Source organism: Artibeus jamaicensis, unplaced genomic scaffold (genome assembly GCF_021234435.1).
Source record: "Artibeus jamaicensis isolate MK-2021 breed Jamaican fruit bat unplaced genomic scaffold, CSHL_Jam_final contig_465, whole genome shotgun sequence".
Lineage (NCBI taxonomy): Eukaryota > Metazoa > Chordata > Mammalia > Chiroptera > Phyllostomidae > Artibeus > Artibeus jamaicensis.
Window position 1 is genome coordinate 21,330,118 of NW_026521843.1, and position 21,952 is coordinate 21,352,069.

The window sequence follows — 21,952 nt, forward strand, 5'->3', positions numbered from 1 at the left end:
ACTCTGAAAATAAAGCTCTCGAGCATACATCACGTGTCAACATTTATTAAAGGACATTAACTTGATCCGAAATGGCAAAACTGTTTCATGACTAGTGACAGGCCCATGAGCAGCGGTTTCTAGAACTGGTACTTTAGGAACACACGGGCGCGAGTGAAGGGGACACTGTAACGGGGAGTGGGCAGCGCTGCGGAGGACAGCTGCTTAAGCACCTTAAGGATATAAACTCCTTTGAAAAGGACACTTCTCCACAGATACGTGAGACGAAATGTTTTAAGTTAAAAATGACACAAGATTCTGAAAGTAAATGGCAACGTCATGGTTAAAACACAATCAGTGGCAGAAAGCAGCAACCTCTGAAGCCAGTCCTCGCCGCCAGTTTCAATGTTCACAACTATTAAGCCCAGACAACACATATTCTGGTTTCACCACTTCTGGGAACGACCTAAGTTTAAGTTGCAGGCTCTCTGGACAATACTGGGAGGTGGTGTTTATAGTGACAATTCTCATAAAAACCAATGTTGGTTTCTGCCATCACTGGAGAGTAGCTATGGTATAAATCTCTCAGTGCTTTGGTCCAGTTCTCCAAAGCAGCTGAGATCTAGAAAGTCGTAAGAACTGAAATCGGCATACTGTCAGTTCATGAAAAATATAACTGCATGCATGATTAATACTACGCCGCCTTACTCTACAGAGCTGAAGAGTTCATAAGTGTTAGTATTTAACAAAAAACCATCCCTCGATTTCAAAATAGTCCTCTTGGTTCATAATAAAAGAATTAGTGAAGGCATGATCTATTAATACTGAATCACAAACCCAAGTTCAAGTGTGCTGAGTTCCCAATAGCAGGAAGGCGACGTAGCCAGCGTTCAGAGGAATGCTGTAGGAAATCTAGCTTGTAGTCCACAAAAGGCAGAACTGCTCCTGAAGTGATGCTGTCCTATGTAGGACACAGGACTAGAGGGAGAAAAAGAAAACATGGAAATGTATCTTTTGTATATGCATATGTAAGATGCATATTCATTTTATATGTATCTTATATCTATATAAAGACACCAAAAGTAAAACTAAATATTAATGCATGGATCTATAGTAACAGATAAAAACAAAAGGTTTTAAAATGCTATACACCCACCACTGACTCATTCTCTTAAGACACGTGTTAGAATTGCCCAGAAGGGAAACACCAAATGGCCATGTCTCTTGGGGTACCTACCACTTAGAGACAGAGGCCCATAATGTTAGCCCTGTACCATGAGGCTTGTAACAAAGCAGAGAGACTCCCTGGCAGACTCAAAGGTGCAGGTCTCTGCACACATTTTGTTCCTATCCGGGATCAGCCCTGGGGCCCTAACTTCCAGGCCTTTGGTACAGCTGTTGGAGGCGGGCAATGAGGGGGGTGAGCAAGAGAAGCTCAAGCAGCCCAGACAGCATCCAAACCATCTTCCTCAGGCCAAATGAGGCCACTTCCTACCTTCTTTCACTTCTTACCTGGCACCTTAACATTAAAGTGGCATATTTAGGCAGCCAAGCCACAGTCACTGGTGTTAAAACAATGAGAAGAGAAAGCCCACCAAGGAAAGGGAAGGCAAGTTCTTTCTCCCTTGGAGGAATACCACCTTCCAGGCAAATGTTCTGCTACTGATTCCAGAGGGAGAGGACCATCAGCTGGCTGTGGGTTTCCAGGACGGGTGGCAAACTGCACTGAAATCACCCCACATCCTCACGTCCCCATGCACTTGAACCCCTCTGGGCATTACACTTCCTTCACATTCTTGGGCTGCAGTGCCACTACCTTTGTCTGAACCAAGCTCCTTTTCCACCCAGTCCTTACAGAGCAAAACCACAACACACACAGCTCGGCAGGGGCAGGTACAGGACAGGCAGACCTGGGCTCACAGGGGAGCCGGCAGCCTGCGTGTGGGAGCAGAGCTGCACGTGTGCTGCTTCCCGGAGGCAGGCAGTTCAGGTTCGCAGCTGCAGCCCAGGTTTTAGAGGAAAATATTAAAAATCATTTCCCCCCAGAGCACTCTGTTCTCTGCATCATGAAATTCTTCCCTGAAGTCATGATAAAACAATGGTTCAGAAGCTCATCCTCTCAGCCCCTCACGGCAAGGCCCTGAGGACACACGATAATTAAAAATTGACATGTTCTTTATGTTAACCTCATTCCTGTTTCACATCTCTTAAGAACAGACCTCAGAACAATCCAGCTTTCATACCAATGCTAGCACGACAAAAAGCAAACAAAGATGTCAGATGTTAAAAAAAATTTCAGAATACAATAAGAAAAAGCCTTCTATCAGAAAAACTCAGCTTACAAAAAACGCAATGCCTGTTCTACCCCGTTAACTACTGCCAGCTGGCTAACTCCACCCACATCAAGTCTCCTACAGGTGATACTTAAGTACCACCCCTTTAAGCTCCTGTGTCTACCACCAAGATCACCTCTTCCTGAAGAAGAAACATCCCATCCTAGTTATCAAACATCTCAGAAATCCCAGCCTTCCTTATGTCCAGCTAAGAACTGCCCCCCAAAAGAAGAGTTACCAGAAGAGGTTGCTCTTAAAAGAGGCTCCAACCCTACAGGAGTGATGCTCTGAAAAGCTGCCACCTGAATCACTGCTGCTTTTCAGAAACAACTGCACTGAAGGCTATTGGCTGTGCCCAGAACTACAGTCCTCCTCGGTGCCCCCTTTAACATCCACACCTTGCCCTCCCTGAGCACAGCAGGCGATCCGGCTTCTGAGCCGCCCACCTCCTCACTATCCCTATCCTGTCTGATCCTGCTCCTGCTCCTACAATTTATGGCTCATGCTTCACCATCCTGGGTTCATGGAAGTCCACTCTTTTCCTGGCTCTGTTCCCTCCTTCCCTCTGCCTCACTAATCTGTCCCCGTCCTATCACCCTCTAGATGGCAGAGACCTCCCTTCTCAACCCCGCCCAGTGGTAGCACTGAAACTCACAATCATGGCACCATGTCCATAATATTTCCTCCACTCCCTGCCTCCAGGCTTATAACTCAGTCATGGAAATGATTCCCAGCTCAGGACCTCAAGGAAAAGCTAAATTTTATACAAACGTAATTTATAATGTTGGTAGCATAATTAAGCCATATATCCTCACCCTGCACACATAAAATTAGTAAAGGCTGTGCCTTGGAAAGTTATGTTTAATCTATTAGCAAGACAATGCATCTACTGACTAGCCAGAACCCCCCACCCACTGCACATAAGCCATTATAAAACTCACCTTTCAGTATATAATCGGTTAACAAGCTCGGAACTTTTTCACTGTCGTCTTTCATGGCACGAAGAACTGAAATAAAAGAAGGAAAAGGCAACCATTCTAAATTCAGATTAAGAAATACCATTAATTTTAATCACTGTAACCTTAATCATAAGTAACCCTATGGTATAATCAATTCACACTAAGTATTATTTTTATGCTCAAGTATAGTTGAATTAAGTCCTTATTCAGGTAAGAATATTACAGTTACCCGTGAGTTATTTCCCCGATTTAACAGACTGGAGGCAGGAGGAGTAAGCTGGTCATTTACATGGAAGGAGCACACCTGCGAGGCTTCTTGGACATTTTTAAAGAAAGGACCGAAATGCAGACCAACCAGATGTCCCTGAAGCGGCACCAGGAAGGCTGCCACCTGCTCTACTGCCCAGGAACCGGGTGACTCGGCCTCACCCTACAGGGAGTCTGATGACTGTACCTCTCAGCAAAGGTTAAAAAAAAAAATCCAGATCACCCAGGTACAGATAACCTACAAATGAATACTGCACCTTTGCAGTGACTGACTGGCAACTCAAATTTTCTCCAGCGAGTCCTGGGGAAAATGCCGCACTATTTTCCCAGACACATGACAGTGCTACACAGTGGGGCCGTCAGGTCAGCCTTCCTGGGTTTCAACCGGCTCTGCTGCTTCCTAGCCAGTGACTTCACCACTCAGGACACCACGTTCCTTCTCCAAGTAAAATGAGAATGATCATCAGACCCACCTCCAAGGCCTGTGGCGAGTATTCAGTTACTAATTCAGATGTGAAGGACCTAGAATATATATGGCACATAATATATACTACCTAAGCAATACCCACAATTATTAACATGACCATTATTCTAATTCTTATCACTATTATCACTGCACCTCCGGCAGCTTTTACCTACTACATAACCATAAACACTGAGTCTCCACGGGGCTTCCGTCTACAGGTGGTGGGAGCAGAGGCTCAGGTTCTCCCCAGAGTTCTCAGGAGATGACCACTTTTTGATTTTCAAGGTGAAGGGCATCCTTCCATCAACTGTCTTCACAACTACCCTGTCCTCACAACTACGTTCATGTGGACATTCTCGAACAGCCCGGGGCCCAGCCTGCCGCCCACGTGCTACATGCATCCCAAGATGGCCATGAATGGGGCCCAACACGAAATCGTAAATTTACTTAAAGCATTATGAGATTCTTTTTATGATTATGTGTCACAATGTACTTAATGAGTGGCCCAGAGACACCAAAAGGTTGGCCACCCCCTGCCACATTCACTCACACGAAGATTCCAAGTTGTGTCCAACTATGAAGATATTATCTGAGAACCAGACTAAGGACCTTCTGATATGCGGATTATGACGACTTTGACCAGTGAATGTCTGTCCTTGGTCTGGAGGGCACGGTCTCTCCACAAGCCCTGGCTTTCAGGCGGTATTTATATCCCCATCTTAGAAGGCTACTACGTCCAGGATTTCTGCTTCCAATCACATTCAGATGTTTTCCCTTCTACACAAAATCACCCACGCAGACCCAGCACCATGAGAAGCGAGGCAGACCGGGCCCAGAGAGCTTCAGCCCCGTGATTAGCTGTTCCCCCATGTGATCTCGGACACTCGGAATTTCTTACGTTTCTCCTGAAAATCAGAGGGCTGGCCACCCAGCTAATCTCTCGATTCTTTATTTCAGGCTGGCTGGCATCACCTGATTTATCCATCTTTAAGTATTAAGTGCTTTTCAAGCACTAGTCCCCACAGGAATGAACACAAGCCTCGGGTCGCCGGCAGGCAGGCTGCCAGGAGGGAAGACACTCACTTTTTGCCCGGTGCCCCCTGGCCCATGTCTCCGTGTCCTTCGTTTCCAAAACACTGAACAGACAGCATCATCAACACCCACTCCTGTGACGCTCCCCCGTTAATATCAGCAAATGCAACCCCTTTGGGAAAAACAAGGCTGAAACATACACAGCGTGGGGGCAAAAGTAGGTTTACAGCCACGAGGATGAGGAACAGTTTATTCTTGTGTCAATAGTTATTAATTATTGTGTCATTTTCCACACCAACAACTGTAAACCTACTTTTGCCCCACCCTGTACATTAACTTATTTACTCTGATGTAACTGGAGCAATTATTTTTAGCCTCATTTTTCACTGAGACCAACAGAGGGTAAGTGACTTCCAAGGATGTCCCTGTAAACAACAGGAACAGAACCAGAATGCAGGGCCCATTTATGGCGATCCTAAGAGACACTCAATATCATGTATAGTTAAGTCTTACGCATTATTTTTGTTAGAGTACTTTTGTCTGCTTTGTTCACTAAAGTATCCCAAGCGCCCAGAAAATGACTTGGTACAGAGGAGTCTTCATCAAATGTTTGCTGAATGAATGAATATTCTTAAAAATATCACTTCCAATTGATGTTTTACCTGTACCTACTGCCTGGGGCTCTCCATGCATTAGAGAGAGACAGCACGTGCACACACAAGCATGCCGTACTTCTCCTAAATCTTTCCTATTCTGCATTGAATACTTACATAAGATCCATGAAGCATCTTATTTATTGATAAATGGGAATGTTTTCAAACATGCAAAAGGTAAAGGAGAATTAAGTTACATTTTCCCCCAGAATTTCAGCTTGTACATTTAAGAGCCAGAAAAATTTAAAAAAATAAAAACCATAAATCAGCTCTAGATTTGGTGTTAGATGTCATAACCATTTATAGTTCCCTCCTCAAAAGAGCAGAGGAGACACATCATTTACTACTGCTGATCAACAAACCAGTAGCATAGTCAGCCAACTAAAATCAGCAAAAGGTAAGTTTAATGTCTTTACTCACTTTTTGTTAATATTTGGAGATCTTCAACAGATGGTGGTCCATTCTTTTTCTCATAAGGAATAACTGTTGTCAAGTACTACCAAGTTAAAAAAAAAAAAAGTGTCACTTAAATCTGAGTTACCTAATCTGCAAAAATTAGATACAGCTGCTAGGGGTCTATCTCATAACACAAAACCTGAGCGACTTCATAACAAACCCAGGTGTCTTACTGCCCCAGCTGGAGCTCATTTTTTCACCCACCTCTATCCGCTCCACTGTCGACAAAAAGAGCCACTTCTTCACCCTTCAGTTACTAACAATTTCACAGGAGTGAAATCATCTGAGGATGATTGGTCAATTTGTTCATTTGCATAGTGAAGTCGCATCTAACATTCTCCTTACGTATTTTTCAACACATTTTTAAAACAGTAATTTTAACTGAAAACATAGTCATAACAGTTTTGTATAACAAAATAATTCCCAGCAGCCAAATAGTTCTATTTGAGACCATTTTTTTCTGGTGGAACAAAATGGTCACATGAATGACTTGATAACTTTAAAAACACATACCAGCTTCTTCCAGATACTAACAAAGACACATTTACCCAAATAATCAAGAGGTGCATCATTATTATTATATTATTATTGTTCTTTTAAGTTATTGTGTAAGTAGTTATAAATATTTAAAGGTATTAAAGGCAAAGAGAAAAGTGAGAGCAAGAATGGCCTCAGGGGGAATGAATCATGAAAATTTGGGTCTGAAATTAAGACAAACTGCCTAGCTCACTAGTGTAGTGGCCCTCAGGTATCAGAGTAATGCCCTGTACGTAGGTCCCATAAAAGCACAATCTAAAAATCATTGTCCAGATTCTCCTATTCCGGCCACTTCCCAAAAACTCACAGTTCAGGGCAGGCTGCGCATGCGCACCTAGAGACCTGCTGGTTTTCCTCGGAATCCCTTCAGCCCCTCCCACTACTTAGCCCCGCCCTACACTGCAGCTCTAACCCTAATCTTCTGAGTGATTTTTATCCCACTCAATCAAAAAACAAGATAGACATTGCTTAACAATAACTGGATCCATAGAAAAGTAGAAAAAGTGAATTGTTCAATCTTCAAGAAACTTAGTTTCCCACCACCCTTGTGGTGTAGACCTCTCCAAGGTGATGCTCGGTTGTACAACCGAGAATGTTTCTTGAGAAGAACACCCGAAGAGCGGGAAGCGCACCCTCTCCAGGACCCACTGACGCACGTGGCACAGCCTGGAGCAGCTCAGGAAGCCGCCCTTGGCGTGCATGCCTCCTGGCTGCACCTTCGAGCCTCCCTGCCCTCCTCCCCTGTGGTAGGTCAGTTTGGAAGTTATTTTGCCATCTTGTGGGTTCAAGAGGGGTAAGAAGCACCAAAATTTTAAAAAATTAAAAAAAAACAAAAAAACCCTCAACCATCCCTGCATGGAACTCCTTTATAAACTGTAAATGCCAGAGTGAAGTATTATTTAATATTATTTCCCCTCTTAAAAAATACAAAACTACCTTCAGTAAAAACCCCAGGCTCAAAAGCCTTCTTTTGATAACCTGTACTTTCTTAACCTTCACTTAAGTGCTAAATGGAAGAGTTTTGTTTTGGGGATGGAAATTTTAAATTGTGAAAAGTAATTTTAAACACACTAATGTGGATGTGTTTCACGTTTGTGATACTCCTGAAATCATAAAACAAAACTGTTATAAAAAGCAAACTGCTGTTCTCATATCTATGTATGATTTCATAAAAATAATGTCTCGTGCCTTGATACACAAACGAGCTGGCTGACTTTATGATACACCTTAAAACACATAAATATCATTTAAAAGGAGGTGACATAAACTCTAGGGATATTTTTGACCTAGAATGCTAATCTAAAAGATATCAATGTCTGGTTTTCTTTTCCCAAAATGACATCTTGTTTCTTATACTTTTAGAATTAGAGAAGCATACTCGTTATTTTTCACAGTGATATATCCCATACATGCAAGTAATTATATTTGTGTTAATATCTATTTGTTTAAAGGTAAGAGTGAAAAACAGAGCTCTACAATATGTATTAAGAATGCATTTAGTCTATTGTCCAATTTGAAGAAAGCTTTTTCCCTAAAGGAAAACTCTACATATTATCCAGACCATAAATATACTAAACTTTAATTTCTCTTTTAAGCAATGGTCTTAGTAAATTAGTAAAAATGCCAGCTTTCAGGACCTTCACTTACACAGGAAATGAAAAAGCAGAGAATGAGGAAAATAAGGATAACCGAGCACCTGTTTCTCTCCACCTGAATTTCCAAAGGTGTGGCGGAGGCCATTCTGAATGACATTTGAGATCCCTTCCATGCTGAAGCGCTAAAAGCAGCAATATACGGCCCGGAAGAAAAGGACAGAGAAAGAAGTTCAAAGACTATTAGTAAGAGTGTAACCCATCGGCTTATGTGCCCAAGAGGCAAGCAGTTAGAAAATGCCACTACTCATTCACATAAAGCAGACAAATTCATGCTGTTCTGAAAACGTTTTTGCTTCCATTTTTTGCAAGTCAAATGCAAAAGCAACTGCTTTTACGCCACTATTTCAAGTTTCCCTAACGGAACTGATAAATTTGCTCCAATGTAAACACTGTAAGTCGTACATGTTTGTTTTATCCAAAATTTACACAGTTTTTAAGATAGCTTTTGATATTGTTTACCTACATTTTGATCAAAAGCCTGAAAACTTACTATCAACAGTATGCATATTTGCAGCCTGAGTTTGTATATTTCTACCATAAATTTGGTTAACATTTGCTAACACAGCATTTGGCACATGAAATGCTGTTGCTTCTCCCTTGCTCTTTAGGCCCCCGACCCAGTGCAGAAAACTCGAGCCACCGGAGCACAGCAGGTCCCACGCGCCTGCTGGGCCTCGGGTACAGACATCTGAGGAGTGGGGAGAAAGAACATTTCACAAGGATCGCAGGAACAGAAGCAAGGGAAACAAGGCAACAGCCTCTGCCCTCGAGAAATGGACAGTTTAGCCCAGTGGTTCTCAAATTGTGGTCCAGGGGCCCCAGAAACCCTCTCAGGGGGTCCATGAGTTAAAGTTATTTTCTTAGAAATACCAAGACACAACTTGCTTCTTTCACTCTCATTCTCTGATGACTTAGAAGGAAATATTCCAAATGACTGGATGCAGAAGCAGATTTGAAAATCTAGCTAAATTCAATTAAGTCAGATATTAATGAGATCAACAAGAATGCACAGTAATGCCATTATGTTCTCTAGATTTTTTGAAATAGTTATTTTTCATAAAAATACTATATATGTAAGCATTAATGAATTTCTTATTGCTGTTTTTAAGTGAATGTATGTTAAACTTTTATCAGTTTTAATTTCTCATACAGTAAATACCAATACATATAATCTATACAACCTATACAACCAAACCATAACCTATGTATACAAAATATAACCTATATAAACAAAAGCTCTTTCAGGTCTTCAACAAATTTTAAGAATCTAAGTCCTAACACCAAAAGGTTTAATTTTAGAAGGAGCTAAGTGGATCTGTATCAGTCACATCCTCAGTGGTACCACTGAGGCTCTCGAACCACATCCGACCATCTCATGGGAGCTCACACACCTGTGCTTCCCCGAATCGCCCTTCCTCCCCGTCCTCCTTCCCACCCCGTCCTTCCCAGACTGTGTTTCAGCAAGAATCAAATGTCCGGTCAAGGCATCCTGACTGAACATGCTTCATTCTGCTGACAGCACACTATTACCTTAGACATAATTGGCTTGTTCTAAAAGAAAAACCTACAGGGAACTAGTTTTGTGTATTTTTCACATGCTATCATATAATTTGTTCCCTTTTTAAAAACAGATTATCGAAAGGAATGACTTATCTTAATCTCCAGAATCTACAATGAAAATTACGGGAAACCCTTTTCAAATAAATGTTCAATGCATTTTTAAATTCTATTAAAGGTTTTTCCTTCCCAAAGCAACAAAGAGAAAAATACTTCATTTTTATATTATCTAATTCCATTATCTATAGACATTAAAACCAGATAAAAATTCAGAAAATCTCAAGCGATATGAAAAATTTTAGAATCTGTGTACCAAGAAACTAAAGTATACTTTATATTTGAACAGCACATTGTAGAAACACTCTTTACTTTTTACTTTGCCAGTTGGAAACCTAATTTCTATTTCTAAAGATATGGTAGATGCAAATTCTTAAACTTCTACAATATACATGTAATTTAGGTTTCCTTACTAAATGTGCATTTATTGATAATGCTGAGCCATTTCAACCACTGGTAACCTGACCATTTCTGAAAACAACCTTCATGCAACCATAACTCTGGACTTAGTGGAAATAAATCAAAGTGCAGTCAAGTGAAGCCACAGTGACGAGGAAAAGTATGAAACTAACAACTGGTCCTAGTGAAAGAAGGTGAGCAAAGGAACCTCTGCCCTTGTGACCGACAGCAGCTGAGTCAGGAGCCGTAACGGGGCAGCCGGTAAGGCTCTCCTGTCCCCGTTCCACTGGGGGAAGACAGACAAGAAAATCAGAAGGCTGTGGGATCACAAAGAACCAAAGCTCCGGTTGCCACCAACTCCCACCTCCCCAGGAATCACGCAGTAACCATTTTCTGTCTTCATTTTCGAACTCTCCCTTCTCGACTGGCTCTTTCCCATGTAAATTCTCGAACCCTTGACCTCATTCCTCTCCCCAGAGCTTCCTGAAACAGCTCTTTCCAGGTGTCACTTCTCTGACGCTGAGGTCCACAGACACTTTTCAGGTCGGAGACATCCAGTGAGCTCCCCTCCTCCCCGGACACCAAACGCTCCCCTCCAAGTGCCCACCCTCGAGTGTCTGGTCACTGCTTCTGACACATGCCTGGTCCATGCTTCTCTCTTACACACGGGTGTCCCCAGGATCTTGGTCCTATTTTTTTCCTCATGGACACTCCCTGAACACCCCCACTTGATGGTGCCAACTTTTGCCGCCATCCCTCTACAGCTCCACTCTGCTAAGATCAATAAAAGGCTAAGAACAGGGCCCGGTACAGGCTCAGGAAACAGGAGCTGTCTTCATTGTAATTCTTCTGACTCCTATGTTTAATGGTTTATTGGATACCTGCACCTAAATATTCCTAAAATTCATATCCAAAACTGAATTCGTCTTCCTCTCCCCACCAAAAATAAGAAACCTGTTCCCCAGTCGGTGTTTTATACCTCTCATTCATTTACTCATTCTTTCGAAATATATTTGGCCTGATATTATTGCAGGTACTAAGGATTCAAAGTTAATGTCAGCCAAGACCCCTCCCATCCTCAGGAGCTGACACTCCAGGATACGAGGGACAGAAAAAGTACGAGTAAACGAACTAGAAAACTGCAGATGACAGGTGTCCTGCCAATAGCTACAACAAGGCAGTTAAAGACTGGACGTCTGCTTTGTACCCAGTTCCCGAGGAGGGGACATCTGAGGTGAAACATGAATTACACGGCCTCCCAGACGAGCTACAAAGGACAGAGAACAAGAGATCCTCTCAGACAACAAAACCCAAAGCCGCCAAACTGGCCGACCAAGGACTTCACGCCACGGCCAGTGCACAGGGGTCCTGCATTCTCCAGCAGGATGTGCGACAGCAGCTACGGAGCGCTCCCATTCTCCCCGCCGTCCAGCACGTTTTTATTCTCTCCATCTCTGCACGCTGGGTGGGCTGGGATGGGAGACGTAACCTGTGTACCATGGGGAGCAACATCCGAAGCTGACGGAAAGGACAGCAAGCCCCCCAAGACGGTGGTGCCCTGAGGCCGGATGCAGTCAGGGTAGAGGGGACCTGCCTTGCTCCCTTGGGAGAAGGGGCACAAGTCAAAACTCAGGGACCTGACCACTTTCTCATCCCCACTGACATTTCGTTGGCTCATTTCTTACCTGAATGACTGCCACAGATTCCTAGTCAGCTCCTTATTCCTGGCTGTCTCCCTCCAATTAGTACTCTTTGAAACACTAAAGTTACCCTTCCAAAAAGACAAATCTGAACATGTAACAAGCCACTGAAAACCTCTTTTTGGTTTCCTACAGCCTTTAAATAAAGACCAAATGCTACAGCGTGGCATCCAAAGCCATCCATTTGCTGGTGCCAGCCTGCTGTTGGCACACCCTCTCCTCGACTTACTTCCTCTCTCTCCTTCCAGCTTTCTCCCCCAACTTCTACTCCGAATGAACAGCCCGCAGTTCCCCACACGTCCTAACTGTCACCTCCAGGTAGCTGCCCATACTTCCCGTCCTCAGGATTCGGCGCAGCCTCCCCAGACCCCCAAACCAAACCTGGGGCAACAGCAGCACACACACATCAACCAGGGGGCAGTGCCAGGCAGAAAAGGCACTGAAAACACGGCCGTCGTTTTCAGTGCAGCAATTATCACGCTGCACCTAGGTTCCTCCACCTGGGCCCCACTGACATTTTGGGTGTATCATTCTTTGTGGTAGAGAAAGTCCCATGCACTGCAGGGTGTTAAATGGCATCTCTAGCCTCTACTCAGCAGGACACCAGGGGCACTGTCCCCCATCCCACCCAGCTGTGGCTGTGACAGTGACAAAGGTTACCAGACACTGTCTGGTGGGGGGCAAACGAGCCATTCCCTTCACTTAATGCAGTGATTCTCACCCAAGAGACGTGAAGGGAATGGCTTGTCTCCAGACCCCTGGCCCACAGGCAGCACGTCCTGGAGGCTGGGATTCACTCTGCGCCCCTGACACCCTTGCCTGGCACAGAAGTAAAGAGCAATATGTCTGATATCGGGTAAAAAATAGATCATCGCAATACTTCTTTCAAAGTGAGATGAGGCACAAGATCTAAGAAAAACAGCAGAGAAAGAACAAGGACAGTTTTGTTAGATTTTTTATTCAATTCAACTCTCAAAGTATGTAAGGAGAGAAGTTTGCTCCTCCTCTTGCTCTCCCACCCCAGCACACAGGCGGCATCTGATCCACAGCCCTGGGCCGGAGCCGCAAAACTCCTCAGCAACAGCTGCCCTTGCAGTGAAATACTTCCAGGTGTTTACATGCAACCAGGAATCGCACCTCAGTCAAACGTGTTTGGAATCAAAAAAAATGTGCAACAGTCACCTCGGCCAGAAAACTGTGAAACTAGAAATGCGAGATCTGGTTTCTCTCCCAGCTTTGCCATTATGTGGCACAACAGCAGTCCCTGACCCTACACCAAGGCCTGTCCTCACCTGTGAAACAGATGATTAAAATGGCATCATCATTAAAGGTCTCGTTTGTAGATTCTATGAACCTATGAATTAATTCAACCAAGATATATTATGTTTTAAGAAAGCACATCAAAAGCATACACATAACAGTACGGGACTAAAGGGCCACACAGAAGTGCTCAGGGCTGACAGAACTCCACGGCCAGATGGCATTCAGAGAGGTCTACTCCAAAAACTTCATTTTTTATGAGGAGTGAGTACATTTTGAGGAAGGAGAAAGACGAGGTCTCGTTCTCTCTCCACCCCAGTGACTGGCACAGCACCTGCGTCAGAACAGGCACCTGTCTCTCAGTGTCCGCCAGGCCGGAGCTGTGATTCTCCAAGGCCAGAGCCCGAGTCTTAGAGCCGGTGTAGAGCCAGTGATCACCATATCATGAGGCCTCTTGCTGTCTTGCAGGAGAGGAAAATTTTTTTAAAACAACTAAAAGACAAAAATAATCTAAGGGTGAACAGAAGAAAGATAACACAGCTATACAGCTATCTGTGCAAGATGCCAACAACGGACTTGTGAAAAAGTCCACCGGAGAACCCAGTCTGGGAGTCAGGACGGGAGACTGCGTTGGCACGATTTGTAAAACAACAGCGTGACCAAGAAACACAAAATCCCTAGGATAATAAAGAGCAGCGAGCAGAAGGTCAGGAGATTAGAGGGCCAGCGGGTGGGAAGCACGGACCCTGAGATGCGGAGGAGCCCTGATGAGCACACCTCCGCTCCCGCTGTACAACTGCCCGTGAATTCCAGAAGCAACGCGCCTTTGGAAGGCAAAAGGGAACTTAAAGACAAAACCTCGGAGACAGATTAAATTTACTTTTTAGTAACCTTTACCTCATTTAGAAAGACTACATTTACAACCTTGGGAACAGATGCAGTGTGATTAGGTGCTTATGGGACCTAACTGGGCCACAGGGAAGGCTTTCTCTACGCTTCAATTTTATAAGGAGGGAGAGGGGAAGGGGGAGGGAGGGAAGGAGAGGAGGAGAAAAGTACCACAAATGTGTCAAAGCACTAAGAGACCTGAGTCCCAGGGTGAGGAACACCGGATGAAGTGCCCAGGGTGAGGAACACCGGATGAAGTGCCCAGGGTGAGGAACACCGGATGAAGTGCCGGACATTAACTAAAGACCTGTTACAGCTTATGGTGGTAGGGGTGTCTGAGAACCTAATCCTGCCTCCGTTTACTGCCTCCATTTAGTCTACCATTCCCACATTTGAGGCAAAGAATCCAAATGGTCAAATTCCAAGTGAAGCACTGGTAAAGGTTCTGTGAGCCTAAAATTACTTTGTCATCTATCCAGCCTTCCCCCCATATCTTCATGAAGGAGTCAACAGCTCTATCGAATGCCCTTCTCAGAAAGGGAGTGTTGAGATTAACCCATTTATAAGCAGGAAAGTGATTCAGCAGTACAGTATTCACTTTATTGTTCCCCTTGCCACTGACCAAGTGCCAAGGTGATGGGAAAGGTGGGAAAGAGGCTCACTAAGCACATGGCTTCAGTCACGACAGATCCTGAGAACACCCACGACTGTCTCACAGCCATTTCCTCCACTGGCACGTGTCTGTACTTAAAGTCTCAAAATCAGCCATTCTCGAGAAACTTGTCAACTTGTCTCAGACTAAACCAGAAGCAACAGAGTATAAAGAAGATATGTTTTTTTTTCATCTACAAAAATGTGAAAGAACACAAAGAAATAAGCCAAGAGCTCAAAGCCCACCCACGACAGGCCTGCAGAACTCAGAACTGAAAAGTGGGGGGGTGTCAGGGTCCCTGCACCAGCCTCTGGCAGCTCCGAACAGCCTCTCTCCCCACACACTGCTTTGTGACCTGCCACTTCTACTGACCTACCCATCACCACTCACAGAGCAGCAGTCATGATGCTGATCACGACGACGATGATGATGATGATGTCTATTTTGTAGGGTTGTTGTGAAGCTTCAGCGAGATCATCCATGGGAAGCATTTTAGCAAAGTGTTCAGCAAATACAAATATTCAAAACATATCTGGGCTGTATTCCTTTAAAAAAACTAGAATAACATTCGGGACAAAACTCCCATGGAGAAGTAACCAAAGCTTTCTGCCTTTCTCCAGGACAGTATAAACAATTATTTCAAGTTCTCCTCAAAGAAATAAAATGGCAACTGAGAAACATTAAGTTCCTAATTATAGTCTGTAGCTTAAAAACTGAAGATAATGTGAAGAAAAAACATACTGTGTATGACTGAATATAGAAATCAGCCAAAAAGCTAAAACAGAAAATGAGCAACATTTTTAGGTAATTCACTCTTTCTTAACCATAAAAAGAATACAGCTTGAACACACTACAGAAACTGAAAAGCAACAAGGATCAGATGTAGCTTCATAGTTTGTCAATTCTTTTCTTGAGTCTTAAACATCTCCAGCCAGCATATTCACCAGGTCCACTAATATTCACCAGGTCCACTAAGTTCACGGAAAGCAGAATCCAAACAAAGAAAAGCAAACCTAACCAGGAGGCCAGGAAATTCAGACCATTTCTGCTGCCAAACTTTTAGCCTCATCTGACACCAGCTGGTACCGATCTCTTAACTAGCCACGAAACTTTCAAAATTTCAGTATCAAAGCTCAATGTCAGAAAAAAAGGTTTGGAAAAGCAATTAAGAAAGGCTTTTATCTAACCTATACTCTTACTCCATTAATATACTTTGTACTCACAAGTTCCAAAATGAGAAATTCAAATATAAATATTATTCTTTATAAATCACATCATTGTCAGTAGTTGGACATAATTTTCAAAATTAATTTATAAAACAGTAGTTTTAACTTTTAATAAGTTAAAATTCTTAAAATAAAAAATGAGAAAACAGAATAAAAAGCAATAGTTAAATGTAAAAACATTACCAACTAAGTATATTCAAATAATTAAGATATTACTTAAGATAAAAAATTGATTTTGCTTATCTTGACACATTTTTAAATCAAATAATTTTAATGTGAATTATAAAGCAGTTAAATGCAAATTCTACAAAAATAAATTTTTCAAGTAAATCAGATCTAAGTAAATGTAAATTATACCAAAGCAGATAAATACTTGAAAATGTCTTGAATATTAAACCACTATTTTATAAGTTCAGCCTCAGAGCAGAAAGATGTGATGTGAAGATTTTCAAAGTTAGGAGTTAAGTGGAATATTATCAAGTAATATAATAATTTTATACTCTTTTTAAATTTTTACATAATTTAATATTGATACTTAAGTATGCCAAAAATGTCAGAGCCACTAAAACTTGAGTAATATAACTAATCTTGGAAATGTATAAATTTATTCTTGATATTTATGGATATTCTAAGTATATAATATAGTACCATTTTCTGGCACACTATGGTTTTTACATGAACTTGTATCACATTAACAAATAACACACAAAACTCTTCAGGACCTAAAGGATTCTACTACATTAGTTGCTGGGTCACGATACACCAAAAACAATTGCAAAATACAAACAGCAGATAATGGTAAAATATAAAAAGCTGTATGTCTATTTCTCTAAGCAATACTATCTTTTAGAAAATAAACTTGTTCCTCATCTAAAATACTTCATAATTCATGTTTATTAAAACATAAGCATGACTTATCCAACTTTCTTTTCACTCTACAATGACCTTCCATTTATACCCTAACACTAGTTTTTAGTAACACTCTCTGTAGTAAATAAAAATGCAGAGTAGTATCAACTATCATCAACAAATTAGTGTTGAAAACGTGGTAATATTTACACTCAAGTACATGTACAGGGCAGACTTCACCCTCTCGAGCACAGCTACTTAGGAAAGGGGGCAGGAGGAGCAGTGGAGTCAGCCCCTTTTCCCACTTTTCTACCTTCTTTAAACTGCCTTGCATCACTACGTAAAATAAATGCAGTGTGTCCAGGGACTGCCAATATTTTTATATGTTTTTTGTTTCCAGATCTAGAGACAACTGGTCTACGTGCTGCTTGTCACTTAGCTACAAGAAATCTGACACATACAATAAAAGTCTGTTGCTAGGCAGGGTGCCTGCAGCAAGTACCTTGGCCATGGACCAGCCAAGTCATCACCATCTGCAGGTACCACTCAGGCTGCTGGACAGGGACCCAAGGAAAGGGAAACTCAACACAGCCTTGAGATAAAACAAGGCTACATTTCATAACAAACGTGAATCATAATATGGTGATCTTTTCATCTAGACAGACCCGAAAGGCGTTCACATCTTTTTTTTTCACCTTCTAATTTCTTAATTTTTTTAGTCTAATCAAGGGTGGCAAGCTTTTTCTATAAAGGGCCAAATCGAAAGCACTTTAGGTTATAGGCCACACGGTCTCTGCTGCAAATACTCAGCTCTGTCCTTTAAAAGCTAAAGCAGCCGTAGGCCACAGGTGAGTAAGCAGACATGGCTGTGATGCAATAAACGTTTCTTTATAATACAGGCAGAGGGTCAGTAGTTTACCTTGCCAATCCCTGGTCTAAATCACCTTAGCAAATGTAAAAATTTAAAATTTCAAATTAAAAAACAAAGGGAAGGGGGAGCCAGCCCCACGTTTTTCTTAAACAAAAGCCACAAATTCAAGTAGTTCTTTCAAGACAGTTCCTTCTAGGCTTAGAGCTAGCATAAATCAGAATAACTTCCAAATGATCTACTAGTATAGCTGTCTAAATAAAAATAAATTTCTCTTATCTTAAAATCAGCTTTGGTCAGGATTAAATGGAAAACTATTACTTGGACATTTTTGCATGTAAAAGAGAAACAAAATAGATTGACTATTAGTCATAATGTGAGCTAAGTGAGTCATAAAGACAGATGGGAAACATATCTGTGAAAGAAAAATATATAAAGAAAGAGCTCTCTCCCATCTTTAAGCAGTCATCCTCCCAGCCCCCACGAAGCAATAAATTCGAGTAATGGGATTCTTTGTACGGCTGAGTTGCTGATTGCTAATATCCCCCAAATTTTCAGAATAAACTTCAAGTTAGACTGAAGCAATTATCTACATCCTTGCTGATGGTGAAAGCAACACAGTCGAGCTTCCTCTTGAAGTTCAATGTGATTGTGGCAAATAGAAAAGATATTATAGATTCCTGTCTTTTCAACCCTAAACTCAGAATCAGCACACTTACACGTGATATGACATTTGATTTAAAAATGTTGCAGAATTCTGAAGGAGGAAGTGTGTCCATTTTCATCCATATAAGCTTACTAAGGTCTGATGCTAAGCAGGTGTACCCCAATGTAACTTCAGATAAGATGACCACCACCTCTGAACTCAAGCATAACTGATGTACTTCAACTTGTACTCATGTGACCTGCCACTGAAATGCAAAGGCCTGTGAAACCTATTTGACATAAACAGAAGACTGGCAAAAAAGAAAATCCCTGACGGAACAATAATTCAAACACTACAAATCCAAATCCTCTGGGATTCCATTTCCTTCACAGTTAAGTTCCAATTCAACAATCATGCATTGAGTGATAAGCAAAGCACCACAAACGAGGTGAGATGCTGGGGAAGCGATGCGAGTGATCTTTGGGAAGCCTGTGTTCTTTCCAAGGACGGACTGAAGCCAATGGTTACAGTAGAGTGTGGTACTGTGACATTAGAAGTAGTTATACCCTCACAAAAAGAAAAACATCTCAAATGTGACACAGTAGGCAACTCACAAAAAGAATACAAACAACAGGAAAAAAAAAACACTGTTTGCCTGTCAGATCAGAATATATGAAAAGGTAGTAATACCCATTGCTGGTTGGAGGTGTGGGGAAACGGCCACACACTCTTATAGACTGGGTTACATTTCTATAGAACAATGTGGAAGGCCAGTTATTTTAAACCCATTAAAACTATATACACTTTAACCTAAAAATTCCATTTGTTTCCGTGAATGAATAGAGTATATAAGAAATAAATTCAACTTCAGAAAAATGGTAACTTTGGTTTGGTAGGGTAATTCCCAATTCCTACTACATATTCAGGAGAAATGTCTGGGAGGCAGCTGGACATATAAAAACCAGCATTCACTCAGGATGTATGCTAGTCTTGCACGTGTTACTTCATTCTTCTGAAACCCGAGGGCATGTGTCTCCTGTGGCAGAGGCAGGACTCAAACACAGCTCTTAACACAAAGCTCTTAACAGTCTAGTCAGCCTCCATGGACTTAGCACTGGGTAGAACCATCCAGGGTCAAAATACAGACTTGCAAGTTTACCTTCCTTTTATGCATTTATTCAGCAGAAACGTATTAGGTTCCTGATGTTGGACCTAAGGATACCAGGAAAATAAAGTTACATTTCCCATCCTTAGGGAACCATGTTTTCAGGAGGACAAAAACAAAAAACTTGCACTATGGTACAACGGTGCTACCAGAAGTAGTGAAGAGCAGTAACACTAACCCCAAAAAGAGAGAGTCATCAATTCCACATTGGAGGGATCTTGGCGAAGGTTCTAAGAAAGAAAGACGATTCTTGACCATGATTTTTGAAGGATGAGTTTTAAGAAACAATCCAAGTGAACAGAGGAAGCGGGGGAAGGAGGGCCACTCCACAAAAAGGCAGTGGCCTACACAGATGCCCGGAGCAGCCCAGCCAGCTCAGAGAAACGCAGACCGAAGAACAGACGGTGCCCGTTAATCATTCCAGTCTCCACCCGCCCCTCTGCTCTTCCAGATGCCGAAGGACAAGACAAGGGAGAGAGAAAGTTTCCTGCTCTCCTGAGTGTCGTTTTTCAAAGAGAAGACCTACTCCTCCAACCTGGCCTCCAAAGGGAGAGTGGCAACGGGACAGGGAGCGTGCCAGTCAGGAGGGGCAGTGACGCGGGGACCGCCCTGACGAAAGCAGCTCCCTAACAGCGTCACCACGGACCACCTGATCCAGCCTTCCGTTCTCTTGGTTACACTTCTTACTGCTGGAAGTATATTGTCTGTCCCTTTCCTTGTTTGTTGCCTGTCTCCCTCATTAGGATGTGCGCTCCAGGAGACCACGGGCTTGGTCCGTTTCATTCAACCCTGATCTACGGCAGGCCTGGCACACGGGAGATGCTCTGCAAACACCTGCTGAATGAATGAATATTGCTCTAGCTTACCCAACAGATGGCATACAATTCTGAAAATTCTAACAATTTATGATAACAATTCACTTTTCTGTGAGACTCAATATTTTACTCCACATCTAACAGTATTTGCATGATCCCAAAGAAATGTTCTAATGCTCTAAATAGCAACCCTAAGCCCCCAGTGTTTTTCACTGCAGAAAATGTTTAAAACAAAACATGTCTCCAAAATTAACACCTAAAAAGTTTAACTCTGCTCTATTCCCACCCAGATATTTCATTACACCATCCTTATAGCAAAGAGAACAAGCTAGCAATTCTGGATAAAGTGTTACACCAACTACAAACTGATGTTCTGTTTCAATGATACACACATAAGGAAAAATGGAAGGGAAAAGTCCAAGTCCTGCTAACGAAACAAAAAATACCTAAGGAAGAAAGAAAAGGATGGCTAATGTTATTAGAAACCAGATATCGCGCATCTGTAAAAAGGTCACCAGTGTTCAGACATCAGTGTCACTGATGATGACTAAGGCACAGAGATCATGTACCTTAACCACATGTCACAAAAAAATGTCTGGGAAGGTAACATCTTTCGGGATGTTGCCTCTCCAGCTGACCACTTCACTTCAGGGCTCCTTGAGTCACCTGCCCCTACTTTCGGAGTCACAGAGTTCAGGCTCCTCATCTCACAGAGGGGGCGGTCTTTCTCCAGCATTTTAGGCTTGAGGGAACCAGCACCACAAGCTTAGCAACGCTGTTCCTAGCCTGACTAACGGTTTTGACACAAATAAAGCCAGGGTTCAAGAGGCAACCTTCACAAGTCCAAATATTGTTTAAAAATATATATATATATATGGTTATTATGAATCTATTTCAAGACTAATAGAGGTTCAAATGAGACCTACATGCTGCCTTGCCATTTCTCAATATAAAAGCCATGTAAAATGACACAATGAATCCACCCTCTTTTTATGTGGGAGCCTTTAAACTTCTTTAGGGATAAATTTATTTCCTGAAGCCAAGTGTTAACACCAATAAATGGAAAATTAACAAGTAATCCCTAAATGCAGATGGGCAGAAATTACCAACCATGCTATCTGTGACTTTTTAACTAGACATTTTATTTAACCACACTCATATAACTGGGCCATCTAAAGGGTGCGATTTAAAAAATAAGATATAAGCTTTTATCTTATTTTTAAGCAAACTTCCCAGGATTATGTATTCAAATAAATGTTTGGGGGGGTTTTAGTGTCTTTTTCCCCAGAGTAGTCACCAGAAGTGACTAAACACCTGTTCACTAATAAATACTGCAGCTTCTTGAGAGCATTTTGTACCACACATCTGAGAACTTTTCCAAAGTTGGATGATAAGCTATAGCCTTTAAATGCACCATAGACACTGCTCTAAGGAAACACCCACTTACTCACAGGCCAAGCACAGCACAATGAACAGGCTATAAATGGTGAGACTCTCTGTTTGTGTCCACTGCTCGCCGGTGGCCCGGCAACC

The 21,952-nt window shown here is 42.3% G+C and overlaps 1 protein-coding gene across 4 annotated transcripts in view; it reads right to left on the reverse strand.

Annotated features, from left to right (window-relative positions):
* The window catches only part of FEZ2 (fasciculation and elongation protein zeta 2), a 39,834-nt gene that overhangs the window by 2,000 nt on the left and 15,882 nt on the right, over nucleotides 1-21,952 (reverse strand). For 2 of the 4 annotated variants that reach the window (XR_005085250.2, XR_005085249.2), the window contains exons 6-9: nucleotides 8,379-8,459; nucleotides 6,110-6,185; nucleotides 3,254-3,319; nucleotides 817-957 (exon numbers count right to left, since the gene is read on the reverse strand). Coding sequence is in view for 1 of the 4 variants with exons in the window: in XM_037165395.2 (XP_037021290.1) it covers nucleotides 941-957; nucleotides 3,254-3,319; nucleotides 6,110-6,185; nucleotides 8,379-8,459 (240 nt within the window). In the remaining 3 variants the exon portion in view is untranslated. Of the gene's footprint in view, nucleotides 1-29; nucleotides 958-3,253; nucleotides 3,320-6,109; nucleotides 6,186-8,378; nucleotides 8,460-21,952 lie in introns of those variants that run through there. The other 2 variants (XM_037165395.2, XR_005085251.2) reach the window with 2 other exon arrangements.